General features: G+C 41.9%; 1 protein-coding gene across 2 annotated transcripts in view; it reads left to right on the forward strand.

The window, feature by feature from the left end:
* Positions 1 to 3,697: 3,697 nt before the first annotated feature.
* The window catches only part of LOC139544883 (AT-rich interactive domain-containing protein 3A-like), a 288,432-nt gene continuing 272,703 nt past the window's right edge, over positions 3,698 to 19,426 (forward strand). For both annotated transcript variants that reach the window (XM_071352046.1, XM_071352047.1), the window contains exons 1-2: positions 3,698 to 4,043; positions 4,667 to 5,371. In XM_071352046.1, coding sequence (XP_071208147.1) covers positions 4,005 to 4,043; positions 4,667 to 5,371 — 744 coding nt within the window. In that variant the 5' untranslated portion in view covers positions 3,698 to 4,004. The remainder of the gene's footprint in view (positions 4,044 to 4,666; positions 5,372 to 19,426) is intronic.

Genomic DNA, 19,426 nt, shown 5'->3' on the forward strand with positions numbered 1-19,426 from the left:
ACATCTTATCTTTACAGAATAGAGAAAATAGTAGAGAAACACACTTCACATGTACAGTATAATGCTTTAGTATAGAAAACACGTCAAATGTATTCAATGTCTTAATGATATTCAATATTCAACCTACTATCTTTTAAAATAGTTTAGACTTTTTACATTTTTTTTTTCCCGATGTGAATAATTTAGATTTTTGATCACCCTTTGATGTTCTCCTTTACTATAAATAAACAATCTTACTTTTAGATTAAAGGTCATTTATTTATTCAGTTATAGAAACATCTGTTAATCTCTTCGTCCTATATGTGGACATTGGGGTCGGTAACCAGGGGTCGGTAACCAGGGGTCGGTAACCAGGGGTCGGTAACCAGGGGTCGGTAACCAGGGGTCGGTAACCAGGGGTCGGTAACCAGGGGTCGGTAACCAGGGGTCGGTAACCAGGGGACATAACAAAAGGTCTCATGTTTCACATGAGGTCATCACTATGGTACAGACTAATGAACATTAATGTCCATCCAGGACTAAATAGACTCTATTGGCCAGGTTTCTCCACTCCACTAGTCCATCCAGGACTAAATAGACTCTATCGGCCAGGTTTCTCCACTCCACTAGTCCATCCAGGACTAAATAGACTCTATCGGCCAGGTTTCTCCACTCCACTAGTCCATCCAGGACTAAATAGACTCTATTGGCCAGGTTTCTCCACTCCACTAGTCCATCCAGGACTAAATAGACTCTATTGGCCAGGTTTCTCCACTCCACTAGTCCATCCAGGACTAAATAGACTCTATCGGCCAGGTTTCTCCACTCCACTAGTCCATCCAGGACTAAATAGACTCTATCGGCCAGGTTTCTCCACTCCACTAGTCCATCCTGGACTAAATAGATTCTATTGGCCAGGTTTCTCCACTCCACTAGTCCATCCAGGATTAAATAGACTCTATCGGCCAGGTTTCTCCACTCCACTAGTCCACCCTGGACTAAATCGACTCTGTTGGCAAGGTTTCTCCACTCCACTACAATGCTAGAACAATGGAAAAGAATACAGTAGAATATAATACCATCATATTTTTTCATACAGGAAAATTTGTTTGTGGCATTTTGGATCAGATAATAACATTTCACACATGACAGATATTCAAATGATAAACAAATGTATTATACAAGAACAACACAAAGTCATGAATATTGTAGTTGTTTCCTTTGTAGCTGATGGACATCAGCACATCTGTGTCTTGTACCAGAAATACATCTCGAGATGGTCTATGATTCAGAGTACAGAAGACCAAAATGTTTCAAAATGAATTCCACTGTATTAACGTCACTTTCAAAGGAACCTTTACTACAGCACCCTCATCTTTGTTTTTCTGATCTGCTGCTATAGGTGATGCTCAACTTCCTGTGTTTATAGGTGATGCTCAACCTCCTGTGTTTATAGGTGATGCTCAACTTCCTGTGTTTATAGGTGATGCTCAACCTCCTGTGTTTATAGGTGATGCTCAACCTCCTGTGTTTATAGGTGATGCTCAACTTCCTGTTTTTATAGGTGATGCTCAACCTCCTGTTTTTATAGGTGATGCTCAACCTCCTGTTTTTAATAGGTGATGCTCAACTTCCTGTTTTTATAGGTGATGCTCAACCTCCTGTTTTTATAGGTGATGCTCAACTTCCTGTTTTTATAGGTGATGCTCAACCTCCTGTTTTTAATAGGTGATGCTCAACTTCATGTTTTTATAGGTGATGCTCAACCTCCTGTTTTTATAGGTGATGCTCAACTTCCTGTTTTTATAGGTGATGCTCAACCTCCTGTGTTTATAGGTGATGCTCAACCTCCTGTGTTTATAGGTGATGCTCAACCTCCTGTTTTAATAGGTGATGCTCAACCTCCTGTTTTTATAGGTGATGCTCAACTTCCTGTTTTAATAGGTGATGCTCAACCTCCTGTGTTTATAGGTGATGCTCAACCTCCTGTGTTTATAGGTGATGCTCAACCTCCTGTGTTTATAGGTGATGCTCAACTTCCTGTTTTTATAGGTGATGCTCAACCTCCTGTTTTTATAGGTGATGCTCAACCTCCTGTTTTTAATAGGTGATGCTCAACTTCCTGTTTTTATAGGTGATGCTCAACCTCCTGTTTTTATAGGTGATGCTCAACTTCCTGTTTTTATAGGTGATGCTCAACCTCCTGTTTTTAATAGGTGATGCTCAACTTCCTGTTTTTATAGGTGATGCTCAACCTCCTGTTTTTATAGGTGATGCTCAACTTCCTGTTTTTATAGGTGATGCTCAACTTCCTGTTTTTATAGGTGATGCTCAACCTCCTGTTTTTATAGGTGATGCTCAACCTCCTGTTTTTAATAGGTGATGCTCAACTTCCTGTGTTTATAGGTGATGCTCAACCTCCTGTTTTTAATAGGTGATGCTCAACCTCCTGTTTTTATAGGTGATGCTCAACCTCCTGTTTTTATAGGTGATGCTCAACTTCCTGTTTTTATAGGTGATGCTCAACTTCCTGTTATTATAGGTGATGCTCAACTTCCTGTTTTTATAGGTGATGCTCAACTTCCTGTTTTTATAGGTGATGCTCAACCTCCTGTTTTTATAGGTGATGCTCAACTTCCTGTTATTATAGGTGATGCTCAACCTCCTGTTTTTATAGGTGATGCTCAACTTCCTGTTTTTATAGGTGATGCTCAACTTCCTGTTTTTATAGGTGATGCTCAACTTCCTGTTTTTATAGGTGATGCTCAACTTCCTGTTTTTATAGGTGATGCTCAACTTCTATGCCTATCCCTTGGACCTGAATAGTAAAGCCTACTTTGTGTCAAATAATTTACAATATGTTATGGGATCACTTCAGTCAAAACTGTTCGCTGCTCTGGCACCCCAATGGTGGAACAAACTCCCTCACGACGCCAGGACAGCGGAGTCAATCACCACCTTCCGGAGACACCTGAAACCCCACCTCTTCAAGGAATACCTAGGATAGGATAAAGTAATCCTTCTGACCCCCCCCCCCCTTAAAAGATTTAGATGCACTATTGTAAAGTGGTTGTTCCACTGGATGTCATAAGGTGAATGCACCAATTTGTAAGTCGCTCTGGATAAGAGCGTCTGCTAAATGACTTAAATGTAAATGTAAATCACTTACGGGAGGTGTAATCTGTTAATGGATTAACATACATTTAGATGGAAATTGAATTTATAGGATCTATATGTCATAATCTGATACTATGTTTAAAAATATATATTCTTGCCCCAGGCAATGGAATGCAAAACGATTTCACCGTTCTGATACATGCAATTATTATTATGATTTAAAAACAATATATTAAACTCCTATTGCACAAAAAAACATAACCCATAAACTTATTTCTGTCGAAATAAAGAAAATAACTAACTCATTATGTAGTCTAGGCAGTAGGCCCCACGGAACATATGCGTAAAATGACTAGTTCAGTGGGGGCAGGGTCCAGGCTAAATAGCCTAATGAATAACAATATGTATATATTTATAGAATATAGAATGTGTAACCTATTAACAATTTTGGCAAAGAATTTACAATTTTTGGATGGTTTCCAACACTTGGCGATGTGTGATCCGTCAGTTCTCTGTGGTTCTGTGCGGTTGTTTAAAGTGTATTTCCTAGGTCGGCTGTAGACCCTGCCCTCGGTATATCACTGTATTGACGTGTTGTTAGCAAATGGGAGCAGAACGTCCGATCCTTCGCATGAGGGGGTCATTCTGACTACAGGGCCGATCTTTCGCCTGAAGAGGTCATTTTGACTACAGTTGCCACTTGTTGCTAAAACCTTCAGGGCTTCAATACTCGACCACCGCAAATACATTGATAGCCTACACCGTAATCCTACGCGTTAATCTATTCTCTCCAATAGAGACGCGGATCTCGATGCTGAATCAGGATTCAGGAATACTCCCACAGCTAACATTGAAAGGAGATACTTTGTGAACTGTTTGATATTTCGGTCTAATCTGACGGGCGAAGCATGGTTGATAATACCAGTTTAGCAACCAAATCTGCTTTGGTAAGCATCACATTTTGATCCTTCTCTAACCACGTTGACTAATTGTTATTATTGCTATTAGCCTATGTAGATGTTCAGATTGTCTATTTCGTTTTGTTATTTTATTTCGTTTTCTTTTAGGCTAATTATTTACACTTTAACTAATTATTTACACTTTAATAGCGTTTTTGAATGTTTAGATTCACATTTACAGTAAATTAACTTTTTACATAACTTTTATCTCTTAAATAGATTGATACGCATGTTTCTGATGCGTAAGAAAAATAGTATGCGATGGATTATGTATATATAGGCTAATTATTCTGTGTAATTATTTTGTCAGCCTGCCACATCAGCACTAGGCTATACAGCGCACACTGTTTCTGTGTTACTCACGTTCATTTCCGCAATACATTGTAGTCTATTTATGGTGCACTTTTGATACATGTTAGAAGCCACGTTTTAGGAGACATTGACTCCAGGGGCCAAATGTCGGCCACATTATCATAATAGGCAATGGTCGTGTGTTCTTACAGTTTATTACCAAGTTATTTCTTAATAGTTTATTGCTTTTAGTAAGTTTACTCTCCGTTACAATATTTTTGAGTGGTTGTTTTATTTGTACCCCCCCTTGCCCTCCACAGCAAGCAGCGTTCTCCTCGTCCAGCAACCTCCCCCTGCTCGTCTCCTCTGCCTCGACACACAGCCACTTCCCCGGCTCACACTCACAGTCTCAACAGCCCAGCAGCGGAGGCATGAAGCTAGAGGCGGTCATGGAAAACCTCCAAAGACAGCAGGCTGCCCGCCTGGCGTTAGAAGAGAAGCTTCGTCAGGCAGAGAAAGAGAAGGATCTCCGCTCCATGGTCGAGTCCCAGATACACCAACAAGCCCTCGCTTTCCACCACTACCAGGCAGCGGTCCGGGGCGCTTTCGCCGCGGGAGTAGCGAACTCTTCTCCCAGCTTGGTGAGATCCGCTGAACCGGGACTGGCTGTCCATCACAGTTTCGACGCCCGCAGGCACTCAGAGAGAGCGGACGACTCCGATATGGATGACGATCCAGAGGGGATGGACCGATGCATGAATGATGACGACCGGAATCTGGATGGAGATGACATGGACAACGAGGGAGTCGTGGATGATGAGGATGAAGAGGAGGGGGCTCTCAGCCACTACCAGCCCCACCACCCCATGCACCCCGGTGCGGGACACTCTCCGAAGGGCACCCCGGTGCAGTTCATGTCTAGAATTCCCCCCTCCTTCGTTGCGCCCCGGCAGTTGGAATCACCGGGCGGGATGGCACCACAGTCTCAACACCACGAATGGACTTACGAGGAGCAATTCAAACAGGTAAAGCTGACTAATAAGTAATAACTTGATATGAAACGTTACGTACTTAAACACTAGACTACACTGACTGTACTACCCCTTGTTGATAACTATCTCACCCATCTCCTTAACGAAGTAGCTTATAAATTAAACCTGTCAGTTACTTTTCCAAGTCCAAAACACAATTGAACTTTGTTTTAAATGGCTCTATCTTTTCAAGAGGATGTTCGACTGTTTTGATATTTGGACTTCAGAAACGACACTAACTTTTAAGTTTGTGCCGTAGAGCCTCTTGCTGTTCTGTCCTCTCTTGTCTTTCCTTCATATGTATTTTTTTTCATTTTTTTTCAAACTTTATTTATTCAGGGGAGAAAAACCGTTGAGACCAGGCTCTCATTCTCAATTACTGATCACGGTAATACAACAATCAAATGCAATGTGAAACAAAACATTAATCAATACAATGTAAAACAAAACATGAATCAATACAATGTAAAACAAAACATTAATCAATACAATGTAAAATAAAACTTTAATCAATATAATGTAAAATAAAACATTAATCAATACAATGTAAAACAAAACATTAATCAATACAATGTAAAACAAAACATTAATCAATACAATGTAAAATAAAACTTTAATCAATATAATGTAAAATAAAACATTAATCAATACAATGTAAAATTAAACTAAAATACAGCACAACACAACATTTTAGTAAAACGGTTCCATTCCTCAGCTACGAGGTCCTCAATCAAAACCCTAAACTGGCCAAGCGCCAACAGAATGCCTATTTGTAAAGGGTGTGTAAATTGTTTCAGCAGTGAGACGCATTAAAACTAAAAGTGGATTTACCTAGTTCGGTGGAGACCTGAGGAACCTCAAGAGTTAACCAACACTGTGAACAGGTTTGGTATCTCATGTTTTTGTACTTTAACAACAAAGTTAGGTAAGTCTGAAGCTTGTGTAGTAGGGCTTTGTAATTAGAGAGGGGAGTAATGAAGTGATTTACGGGACTTTATTGAGAACCAGCCACCTTTTGATACAAGATGCAGTGATGAGTATTACATCTGCTACCTGTGATAAAGTGAAGGACGCTATGGTAGACGACATGCAGAGGTTTAAGATTAGTGGCTGCTGCAATCTGGTAAATGCTGTCACCATAGCCAAGAACTGGCCGGAAGGTTGACTGTACAATCTGCTTCCTGCTGTTTAGGGAGAGGCAAGATCTATTAAAAAATAGAAGCCCATTTTAAATCTTATGTTTTTAACTAGCTCGTCAGTATGTTTTTTAAACGTTAAGTCTTTGTCAATCCAAATGCCCAGATATTTATAATAGGGAACCTGATCGATGGGAGAACTTTTCAGTGAATAAAAATATAGTCCATTTTAAACATTCTGGAGAGAACTAGAGAACAACATATATTTAGTCTTGCCCACATTAAGTACAAGTCTTAAACCAACCAGGGCTTTCTGTAAGGTAACAAGGTCAGATTGCAGCTCTAACATAGCCTGGTCTACAGTTGGGGGCAATGGCATAAATAACAGTATCGTTTGAATATAGATGAAAATGACAGGTTCTAATAAATAGACCAATATTATTTATACAAATACTAAAGACAACAGGTCCCATTACCGATCCTTGCGGTACACCTTTTGTAATATCCAGGAAACTAGACATAACACCATCAGAGATCACACATTGGGTCCTGTCCGACAGATAATCTGATCCAGGCTAAATTTCAGTCAATCTTTGAATGAGAATGTGATGGTCAACAGTATCAAAGGCCTTGGAAAGGCCTACAAATAAGTCAGCACAATGATTTCATTTTTCTAAGCAATGAAATGATGTAGGTCGAAAACCAGATGATGAGAGAGAACATATTTTTATTTCCTTCATGTCTATTTAATAAGAAGAACCCTAGACCAGACCACTTCTTCAAAGCACCCTAGACCAGATCACTTGTTCAAAGCACCCTAGACCAGATCACTTGTTCAAGGAACCCTAAACCGGACAAATCGTTCAAAGAACCCTTGACCAGACCACTTGTTCAAGGAACCCTAGACCGGACAAATCGTTCAAAGAACCCTTGACCAGACCACTTGTTCAAAGAACCCTAGACCGGACAAATCGTTCAAAGAACCCTTGACCAGACCACTTGTTCAAAGAACCCTAGACCGGACAAATTGTTCAAAGAACCCTTGACCAGACCACTTGGTCAAAGAATATAATTTGTTAGCTGACCAGGCCTAATGTACATGTATACAATATATTGATATTACAATTTTATTTAATATGAATACATGAGTTAGTGATTTATCTTAAAAGACTGCAATAAAAGACTCCTGCTTATTACTGATGTATCACTAGCTGTTAGTTGCTTAATTATTTGATAAATGCCCCTATTGATAAAACATTAGGGTGGATTTTTTTTTATATATATTGCCACAGCAATTGTGGCAGTATTGGCTTTAAGGCTTGACTGATATAAAACACAAAATAATAAATCGTTTTAGGTGACTAAAGAATAAGAAAGTAGTCCTCTCTTCTCCAGCCTAATATCATATCTGATAAAGATGTAAATTATAATATCATTCTGATAAAGATGTACATTCGTAATATCATTTATTCCCAATGCACCAGAGAGAGGTTGTAAAGCGAACACAGATCTAATGTGATCATTCTTTATTCATGACGGAACATTCAGATACTTCTCTGAACGTAATGTGTACATTAGGGCCCTGCATTAGGCCTGCATTAAGTAACCTAAGCAATGGAAATCCAATTAAAATCAGGGAGAAATAAAACCTTGATAATTAAGATGTGCCGTTGTGTAGTTCTTATGTTACTCATTGGACAAAATACAATTATTTATGTTTTATTTAAATTATACTATACTTCTCTATACAGTTCAGGGTTTTTATGGGGTTTCTCTGTCCTGTAGGTACATCCTCAGTTCAGGGGTTTTATGGGGTATCTCTGTCCTGTAGATACATCCTCAGTTCAGGGTTTTTATGGGGTTTCTCTGTCTGTAAATACATCCTCAGTTCAGGGTTTTTATGGGGTTTCTCTGTCCTGTAGATACATCCTCAGTTCAGGGGTTTTCTGGGGTTTCTCTGTCCTGTAGATACATCCTCAGTTCAGGGGTTTTCTGGGGTTTCTCTGTCCTGTAGATACATCCTCAGTCCAGGGTTTTATGGGGTTTCTCTGTCCTGTAGATACATCCTCAGTTCAGGGTTTTTATGGGGTTTCTCTGTCCTATAGATACATCCTCAGTTCAGGGTTTTTATGGGGTTTCTCTGTCCTGTAGATACATCCTCAGTCCAGGGTTTTTATGGGGTTTCTCTGTCCTGTAGATACATCCTCAGTTCAGGGTTTTTATGGGGTTTCTCTGTCCTGTAGATACATCCTCAGTTCAGGGTTTTTCTGGGGTTTCTCTGTCCTGTAGATACATCCTCAGTTCAGGGGTTTTCTGGGGGTTCTCTGTCCTGTAGATACATCCTCAGTCCAGGGTTTTTATGGGGTTTCTCTGTCCTGTAGATACATCCTCAGTCCAGGGTTTTTATGGGGTATCTCTGTCCTGTAGATACATCCTCAGTCCAGGGTTTTTATGGGGTTTCTCTGTCCTGTAGATACATCCTCAGTCCAGGGTTTTTATGGGGTTTCTCTGTCCTGTAGATACATCCTCAGTCCAGGGTTTTTATGGGGTTTCTCTGTCCTGTAGATACATCCTCAGTTCAGGGTTTTTATGGGGTATCTCTGTCCTGTAGATACATCCTCAGTCCAGGGTTTTTATGGGGTTTCTCTGTCCTGTAGATACATCCTCAGTCCAGTGTTTTTATGGGGTTTCTCTGTCCTGTAGATACATCCTCAGTTCAGGGTTTTTATGGGGTATCTCTGTCCTGTAGATACATCCTCAGTCCAGGGTTTTTATGGGGTATCTCTGTCCTGTAGATACATCCTCAGTCCAGGGTTTTTATGGGGTATCTCTGTCTTGTAGATACATCCTCAGTTCAGGGTTTTTATGGGGTTTCTCTGTCCTGTACATACATCCTCAGTTCAGGGTTTTTCTGGGGTTTCTCTGTCCTGTAGATACATCCTCAGTTCAGGGTTTTTATGGGGTTTCTCGGTCCTGTAGATACATCCTCAGTCCAGGGTTTTATGGGGTTTCTCTGTCCTGTAGATACATCCTCAGTTCAGGGTTTTTATGGGGTTTCTCTGTCCTATAGATACATCCTCAGTTCAGGGTTTTTATGGGGTTTCTCTGTCCTGTAGATACATCCTCAGTCCAGGGTTTTTATGGGGTTTCTCTGTCCTGTAGATACATCCTCAGTCCAGGGTTTTTATGGGGTGTCTCTGTCCTGTAGATACATCCTCAGTCCAGGGTTTTTATGGGGTTTCTCTGTCCTGTAGATACATCCTCAGTCCAGGGGTTTTATGGGGTTTCTCTGTCCTGTAGATACATCCTCAGTCCAGGGTTTTTATGGGGTTTCTCTGTCCTGTAGATACATCCTCAGTTCAGGGTTTTTATGGGGTTTCTCTGTCCTGTAGATACATCCTCAGTTCAGGGTTTTTATGGGGTTTCTCTGTCCTGTAGATACATCCTCAGTTCAGGGTTTTTATGGGGTTTCTCTGTCCTGTAGATACATCCTCAGTTCAGGGTTTTTATGGGGGTTCTCTGTCCTGTAGATACATCCTCAGTTCAGGGTTTTTATGGTGTTTCTCTGTCCTGTAGATACATCCTCAGTTCAGGGTTTTTATGGGGTTTCTTTCAATGCCCCGCAAGAAGGGCACTGATTGGTAGAAAAATCAGACTGAGTATCCCTTTGAGCATTAATTACGCTTTGGATGGTGTGTCAGTACACCCAGTCACTACAAAGATACAGGCGTCCTTCCTAACTCAGTTGCTGGAGAGGAAGGAAACCGCTCAGTGATTTCACCATGAGGCAAATGGTGACTTTAAAATGATTACAGAGTTTAATGGCTGTGAGAGGAGGAAACTGAGGATGGATCAACAACATTGTAGTTACTCCACAATACTAACCTAAATGACAGAGTGAAAAGAAGGAAGTTTGTACAGAATACAAATATTTTCAAAACATGCATCATGTTTGCAATAAGGCACTGAAGTAAAACTGCAAAAAAATTGGCTAAGAAATTATCTTACATTTACATTTACATTTAAGTCATTTAGCAGACGCTCTTATCCAGAGCGACTTACAAATTTTATCGTTATGTTTGGGGCAAATCCAACACAACACTTGACAGAGTACCACTTTTCATATTTTAAAGCATGGTGGTGGCTGCATCATGTTATGGGTATGCTTGTCATTGGCAAGGACTAGGAAGTTTTTTAGGATGAAAAGAAACGTAATAGAGTTAAGCACAGGCAACATCCTCGAGGAAAACCTGGTTCAGTCTGCTTTCCACCAGACACTGGGAGACAAATTCACCTTTCAGCAGGACAATAACCTCAAACACAAGGCAAAATATACACTGGAGTTGCTTACCAACACGACATTGAATGTTCTCGAGTGGCCTAGTTCCAGTTTTGACATAAATCATCTTGAAGATCTATGGCAAGACTTGAAAATTGCTGTCTAGCAATGATCAACAACCAATTTGACAAGAATAATTTAAAAAAAGAATAATGTGCAAATACTTTACAATCCAAGTATGCAAACCTCTTAGAGACTTACTCAGAAAGACTCACAGCTGTAATCGCTGCCAAAGATGATTGCAACATGTATTGACTCAGGGAGTTGAATACTTATCTAATCAAGATATATTCGTGTTTTTACATTTTTCATAATGTTTTTGCAAATGTTAGAATTTTTCTTCCACTTTGACATTACAGAGTATTTCGTCCATTTTAAATTCAGGCTGTAACACAACAATCTGTTTTGAAAAAGTCAAGGAGTGTGAATACTTTCTGAAGGCTCTGTACAACCTCAGTTGAGGGAGTTTTTGGGGTGTTTTTCTGTCCAGTATCTTTTACTGTATATGATGTTTAAGGTACAGTTGTGTATTGTACCATAGAAATCTGAACACCTGGCTTTGTTTGAATATACTGTCATTGCAATTTGCTAATGTAACCAGTTACAGAGCGACAAATATTTAACCCTCAACAATCCCAGTCTGTCTTTTGTGTATTTGCATGTAGTATTGATCAGTAACACTAGTGTATGTAGTATTGATCAGTAACACTAGTGTATGTAGTATTGATCAGTAACACTAGTGTATGTAGTATTGATCAGTAACACGAGTGTATGTAGTATTGATCAGTAACACGAGTGTATCTAGTATTGCTCAGTAACACTAGTGTATGTAGTATTGATCAGTAACATGAGTGTATGTAGTATTGATCAGTAAACTAGCGTATGTAGTATTGATCAGTAACACTAGTGTATGTAGTATTGATCAGTAACATGAGTGTATGTAGTATTGATCAGTAACACTAGTGTATGTAGTATTGATCAGTAAACTAGCGTATGCAGTATTGATCAGTAACACTAGTGTATGTAGTATTGATCAGTAACACTAATTGTCATATTGAATACTGTACGAGGCTTCTTATCTATTATCAAGGAAAGATTAGTCTATATTATCAAGGAAAGACTAGTCTATTATCAAGGAAAGACTAGTCTATTATCAAGGAAAGACTAGTCTATTTTCAAGGAAAGACTAGTCTATATTATCAAGGAAAGACTAGTCTATTATCAAGGAAAGACAGGTCTATTTTCAAGGAAAGACTAGTCTATATTATCAAGGAAAGACTAGTCTATTATCAAGGAAAGACTAGTCTATTTTCAAAGAAAGATTTACTTTTTTCAAAGAAAGATTTAAATTTTTTCATAGTTTACGTGAATATTGTCAAATGTAAATCATGTAAAATGACATGTCTCCTGTCCATAATCAAGTTTGAGAGCTTTATTTTTCAGGATGTGCTTTTCTAGCCGGGTCATTGAGAAGAAATGGTCATCGGACAATAAAAGGATGCTTATGGTCACCGAGCAGACACACTGGAGCCAGACTACTATGCGTTTTCAGAGTTACAAAACAAAACCACATTTGAGGGCAACTGAAGGAAGGCAGCAACTAACTGTATCTTTGTAAATGGGAACAAGATGTGGTGTTGGAGAGGCTCAATATAAAGACCGGGGTACGTCTGCCCTTTAGGCAGGTTAATATTTACTCTAACATCAATCTGTTGACGGATGTAGATGACAGATGCTGCTTTGCGAATGGATATCTGAGGATGAATAGATTAGATTATAACAGAACTTTCTATTTTACATATCTGACATCTGAAAGGGAAGCTGAGGTAAGAGCTGAAGGATGAGCTGAGGGAAGAGCTGAGGGAAGAGCTGAAGGAAGGGCTGAGAGAAGAGTTGAGATAAGAGCTGAGAGACGAGCTGAGGGAAGAGCTGAGGGAAGAGCTGAAGGAAGGGCTGAGGGAAGAGCTGAGGGAAGAGCTGAGGGAAGCACTGATAGAAGAGCTGAGGGAAGAGCTGAAGGAAGGGCTGAGGGAAGAGCTGAAGGAAGGGCTGAGGGAAGAGCTGAGGGAAGAGCTGAGACTAGAGCTGAGAGAAGAGCTGAGAGACGAGCTGAGGGAAGAGCTGAGGGAAGTGCTGAGAGTAGAGCTGAGAGAAGAGCTGAGGGAAGAGTTGAGGGAAGAGCTGAGACTAGAGCTGAGGGAAGAGCTGAGGGAAGTGCTGAGAGTAGAGCTGAGAGAAGAGCTGAGGGAAGAGCTGAGAGTAGAGCTGAGAGTAGAGCTGAGGGAAGAGCTGAGGGAAGAGCTGAGAGAAGAGCTGAGAGAAGAGCTGAGGGAAGAGCTGAGAGTAGCTGAGGGAAGAGCTGAGGGAAGAGCTGAGGGAAGAGCTGAGGGAAGAGCTAAGAGAAGAGCTGAGACTAGAGCTGAGGGAAGAGCTAAGAGAAGAGCTGAGACTAGAGCTGAGGGAAGAGCTGAGACTAGAGCTGAGGGAAGAGCTGAGACTAGAGCTGAGACTAGAGCTGAGGGAAGAGCTAAGAGAAGAGCTGAGACTAGAGCTGAGGGAAGAGCTGAGACTAGAGCTGAGGGAAGAGCTGAGACTAGAGCTGAGACTAGAGCTGAGAGAAGAGCTGAGACTAGAGCTGAGGGAAGAGCTGAGGGAAGAGCTGAGACTAGAGCTGAGGGAAGAGCTGAGGGAAGAGCTGAGACTAGAGCTGAGGGAAGAGCTGAGGGAAGAGCTGAGACTAGAGCTGAGGGAAGAGTTGAGGGAAGAGCTGAGACTAGAGCTGAGGGAAGAGTTGAGACTAGAGCTGAGAGAAGAGCTGAGACTAGAGCTGAGGGAAGAGCGAGAAAGTGTGAGAAATAAGCAAATAGAAGATTGCGTAGAGCTTTGGCTGGGGGACAGGAAAGTAGAACTGGTGGCATTCCAGCCTGGCTCACACCCAAAAATACTGGGATCTCCCTCTCTGGCAGCAGCATGTGTGAGTGGTGTGTGTGTGAGCAGTGTGTGTGTGTGTGTGTGAGAGAGCGAGCGTGTATGTCGGCTGGAAGCCAACCCATTACGAAACAGAAATAAATAGAGTGATGTCACACACCTAGCATGTTCCAACACACACACACACACACACGCACACACACACACACACACACACACACACACACACACACACACACACACACACACACACACACACACACACACACACACACACACACGCGCGCACACGCGCACGCACGCACGCACACACGCACACACGCACACACACACAGACGCACACAGGAAAACAATTCTGTATATGTTGAACCGGGCTGTTGAACCGGGCTGTGTGTGTGTGTGTGTGTGTGTGTGTGTGTGTGTGTGTGTGTGTGTGTGTGTGTGTGTGTGTGTTGAAACATGCTAGGTGTGTGACATCACTCTATTTATTTCTGTTTCGTAATGGGTTGGCTTCCAGCCAACATACACGCTCGCTCTCTCTCTCACACACACACACACACACACACACACACATACATACACACACACACACACACACACACACACACACACACACACACACACACACACACACACACACACACACACACACACACACACACACACACACACACACACAGGAAAACAATTCTGTATATGTTGAACCGGGCTGTTGAACCGGGCTGTTGAACCGGGCTGTTGAACCGGGCTGTTGAACCGGGCGCTGTTATAACAAAATGGCAGCTAGCTTTTCACTGTACCGGGGCTTGTTTAACTCCAACAATCACCAGGTAGCACACAAACATACTGACACGCCAGAGAAGTTCTGTTGAGGGTACCAAGGGCCTCACGGACCCCAAAACTAAATGTGTTTCTCTGCATCTCTGCTGAAGTCTGGCTAAAAGATTGAAAGGAATGTGAGTCTTATTCATGTAGTTATTTCTTGCTTTTCTATAGTCTACCAACCTTACCAGCAGGCATGCTAGCTAAGATACTTAGACAAGCTGGCTACTCTAACATGATTGATAGCCTGAAATGGCTTGTTGGTAGTTAGTAATGAGATTGGGAACCTATCTGGGCTAAAGGCAACTTCGTCAAATGGCTAGGAGGCTAGTAGTATTACAGAGAAACAACCCCCCCAAAAAACGACTCATGATGCCTCTCTCTCTCTCTCTGTGTGTGTGTGTGTGTGTGTGTGTGTGTGTGTGTGTGTGTGTGTGTGTGTGTGTGTGTGTGTGTGTGTGTGTGTGTGTGTGTGTGTGTGTGTGTGTGTGTGTGTGTGTGTGTGTGTGTGTGTGTGTGTGTGTGTGTAAATGCGGTGTTACAGCTGGTGTACCGTTTTACTCCAGAAGCCTTAATGAAGCTGTTTATGTCATCCCTCCTCTCTCCCCTCCCCCCTCTCTCCCCTCCCCCTTCTCTCCCCTCCCCCTCTCCCTCCTCCCCCTCCCATCCTCTCCCCCTCCTCCTCTCATACCTCCTCTTTTCCCCCTCCCCCTCCTCCTCTCACACGTCCTCCTTTCCCCCTCCCCCTCTCCAGTTTACCCCTCCCCCTTCCTTCCCTCCCTGCTTGACCCTGTCTGTCTGTCTGTCTGTCTGTCTGTCTGTCTGTCTGTCTGTCTGTCTGTCTGTCTGTCTGTCTGTCTGTCTGTCTGTCTGTCTGTCTGTCTGTCTGTCTGTCTGTCTGTCTGTCTGTCTGTCAGCCTGCCTGCCTGTCTGTCTGTCTGTCTGCCTGCCTGCCTGCCTGCCTGCCTGCCTGTCTGCCTGTCTGTCTGTCTGTCTGTCTGTCTGTCTGTCTGTCTGTCTGTCTGTCTGTCTGTCTGTTATAAACCGGATAGTGTGGGTCCTGGATGCTGATTGACTCAAAAGGACTTGTTTGACTGTTCTACTGCCGTTGGCAACCAGTTTATAATAGCGATAAGGGACCTCAGCGTTGCGTCGTGCCTAAGAACAGCTCTTAGCGGTGGTATATTGGCCGTATCTAAGAACAGCTCTTAGCGGTGGTATATTGGCCGTATACAGTACCACACTTCCTCGGGCCTTATTGCTTCATTATAACACAAACGGACCTGCCATCCAGTGGTGACCTAATTCAATACATGTAACCAAAATGGCACCCTATTCCCTATATAGTACACTACTTTAGACCAGAGCCCTATTCCCTATATAGTACACTACTTCTGACCAGAGCCCTATTCCCTATATAGTGCACTACTTTAGACCAGAGCCTTATTCCCTATATAGTGCACTACTTTAGACCAGAGCCTTATTCCCTATATAGTGCACTACTTTTTGTGTAGGGAATAGGGTGCCATAGTAGAGGTGGTTCAGGAGGAAAGGAAGGAGGAAGTAGAAGGAAATACAACAAGACAGTGAAACGGGGGAACTGATGTTAAATCAGCAAGAGGAAGACGAGCAGAGAGAATTAGCTCTCCGGGACAGGAAGAACCTAAACAGACCCGCTGGTTAAACAAACATTTTCACTATGACCCACAGACAGTGAGACAGAGAGGCTGGGATGAAAACACACACTCAAGCCTCTCTAAATGTTGTTAAAGGCAGCCCGTCGACTCCAGGCAAAATAAATCCCTAATGTCAGATGAAATTGGGATAGGATAGAATGATATGATAGGATGATATGATAGGATGATAGGATAGAATGATATGATAGGATGATATGATAGGATGATATGGTAGGATGATATGATAGGATGATATGATAGAATGATATGATAGGATGATATGATAGGATGATATGATAGGATGATATGATAGGATGATAGGATGATATGATAGGATGATATGATAGAATGATATGATAGGATGATATGATAGGATGATATGATAGGATGATATGATAGGATGATATGATAGGATGATATGATAGAATGATATGATAGGATGATATGATAGGATGATAGGATGATATGATAGGATGATATGATAGGATGATGCCAGCAGCATACCACCCTGCATACCACTGCTGGCTTGCTTCTGAAGCTAAGCTGGGTTGGTCCTGGTCGGTCCCTGGATGGGAGACCAGATGCTGCTGGAAGTTGTGTTTGAGGGCCAGTAGGAGGCACTCTTTCCTCTGGTCTCAAAAAATATCCCAATGTCCCAGGGCAGTGATTGGGGACACTGCTCTGTGTAGGGTGCTGTCTTTCGGATGGGACGTTAAACGGGTGTCCTGACTCTCTGAGGTCATTAAAGATCCCATGGCACTTATCGTAACAGTAGAGGTGTTAACCCCAGTGTCCTGGCTAAATTCCCAATCTGGCCCTCATACCATCACGGTCACCTAATAATCCCGTTTACAATTGGCTCATTCCTCCCCCCACCTCTCCCCTGTAACTATTCCCCAGGTCGATGCTGTAAATGAGAACGCGTTCTCAGTCAACTTACCTGGTAACATAACGGATAAATAAAATAAAAAAAGATAGGATGATATGATAGGATAATATGTTAATATGATAGGATTATAGGATGATAGGATTAAAGAATAATATGATAGGATGATAGAATAATATGTTAGAAAGATAGGATTATAGGATGATATGATAGGATTATGGGATGATGTGATAGAATGATAAGATATAATGATAGGATAGGATGATAGGGAATATTATGATAGGATGATAGTATAGGATATAATGATAATATAGGATGATAGGATATGATGATAGTGTAATAGGAGGATAGGATGCTAGTAGTTTACAATCTTTGTCACTCTGTAATTCAGTTCTAATACATTGAACAACTTATCATAAGCTTAAAGGGTTACCAAACTCTGTTCATAGAGACTGAATCTCACTATAGCATTAGATCCTGGTCATCACTAGACTATTAGATCCTGGTCATCACTATACCATTAGATCCTGGTCATCACTATACCATTATATCCTGGTCATCACTATAGCATTAGATCCTGGTCATCACTAGACTATTAGATCCTGGTCATCACTATACCATTAGATCCTGGTCATCACTATACCATTAGATCCTGGTCATCACTATAGCATTAGATCCTGGTCATCAATATAGCATTAGATCCTGGTCATCACTATAGCATTAGATCCTGGTCATCAATATAGCATTAGATCCTGGTCATCACTATAGCATTAGATCCTGGTCATCACTATACCATTAGATCCTTGTCATCACTATACCATTAGATCCTGGTCATCACTATACCATTAGATCCTTGTCATCACTATACCATTAGATCCTGGTCATCAATATAGCATTAGATCCTTGTCATCACTATACCATTAGATCCTGGTCATCACTATAACATTAGATCCTGGTCATCACTATACCATTAGATCCTGGTCATGGCCGTAGTGGTATACCATTAGATCCTGGTCATGTCCGTAGTGGTATACCATTAGATCCTGGTCATGGCGATCCTGGTCATGGCCGTAGTGGTATAGCATTAGATCCTGGTCATCACTATACCATTAGATCCTGGTCATCACTATAGCATTAGATCCTGGTCATCACTATACCATTAGATCCTGGTCATCACTATACCATTAGATCCTGGTCATCACTGTACCATTAGATCCTGGTCATCACTATAACATTAGATCCTGGTCATCACTATACCACTATACCATTAGATCCTGGTCATGGCCGTAGTGGTATACCATTAGATCCTGGTCATGTCCGTAGTGGCATAACTTTAGATTCGTAGACTCGCATTTTTAACCACCTATCCATAGGGCCTGTCTCAAATTATGCCCACCCTTTCAATTCACTTACCCCCTCCCCCTCCTTCCCTCTCTTTCAACATGTGTGTGTGTGTGTGCTGTGTGTGTGTTGGTGTGTGTGTGTGTTGTGTTTGTGTTGGTGTGTGTTGGTTAGTGTGTTTGCGGCTGCCTGGATATCCGTCTGCAGCAGGTATTATCCTCTGAAGTTAACACATATGAAGTAAAAGGATCCATATGGTAAAGAGCTTGATTTCTCCCATCCTCCGTTCCCCCTCCCCCTCCCTACCTCCCTGTTCCTCCCCTCTGCATCAAGGCAAACAGGGCCCCCATCGGCCCCTAGGAGCACACACAGGGATCTGGCAGCTGCACTTCACTTTTAAATGTGTCATTGGAAATGCTTCAATATTATTCACGGTTTATTACTCTCTCTCTCTCTCTCTCTCTCTCTCTCTCTCTCTCTCTCTCTCTCTCTCTCTCTCTCTCTCTCTCTCTCTCTCTCTCTCTCTCTCTCTTCTTGTGGCAGCAGGTCACAAATCTTGCTGCTGTGATGGCACACTGTGGTATTTCACCCGATAGATATGGAATTTATCAAAATGTGTGGGTTTGTTTTCAAATTCTTTGTGGATCTGTGTAATCTGAGGGAAATATGTGTCTCTAATATGGTCATACATTTGGCGGGAGGTTAGGAAGTGCAGCTCAGTTGCCACCTCATTTTGTGGGCAGTGTGCACATAGCCTGTCTTCTCGTGAGAGCCAGTTCTGCCTACGGTGGCCTTTCTCAATAGCAAGGCTACGGACACGGAGTCAAATCAAATCATATGTTATTAGTCACATGCGCCGAATACAACAGGTTTTGACCTTACAGTGAAATGCTTACCTATGACCCCCTAACCTACAATGCA

The sequence above is a fragment of the Salvelinus alpinus genome, chromosome 19 (assembly GCF_045679555.1).
Source record: "Salvelinus alpinus chromosome 19, SLU_Salpinus.1, whole genome shotgun sequence".
Lineage (NCBI taxonomy): Eukaryota > Metazoa > Chordata > Actinopteri > Salmoniformes > Salmonidae > Salvelinus > Salvelinus alpinus.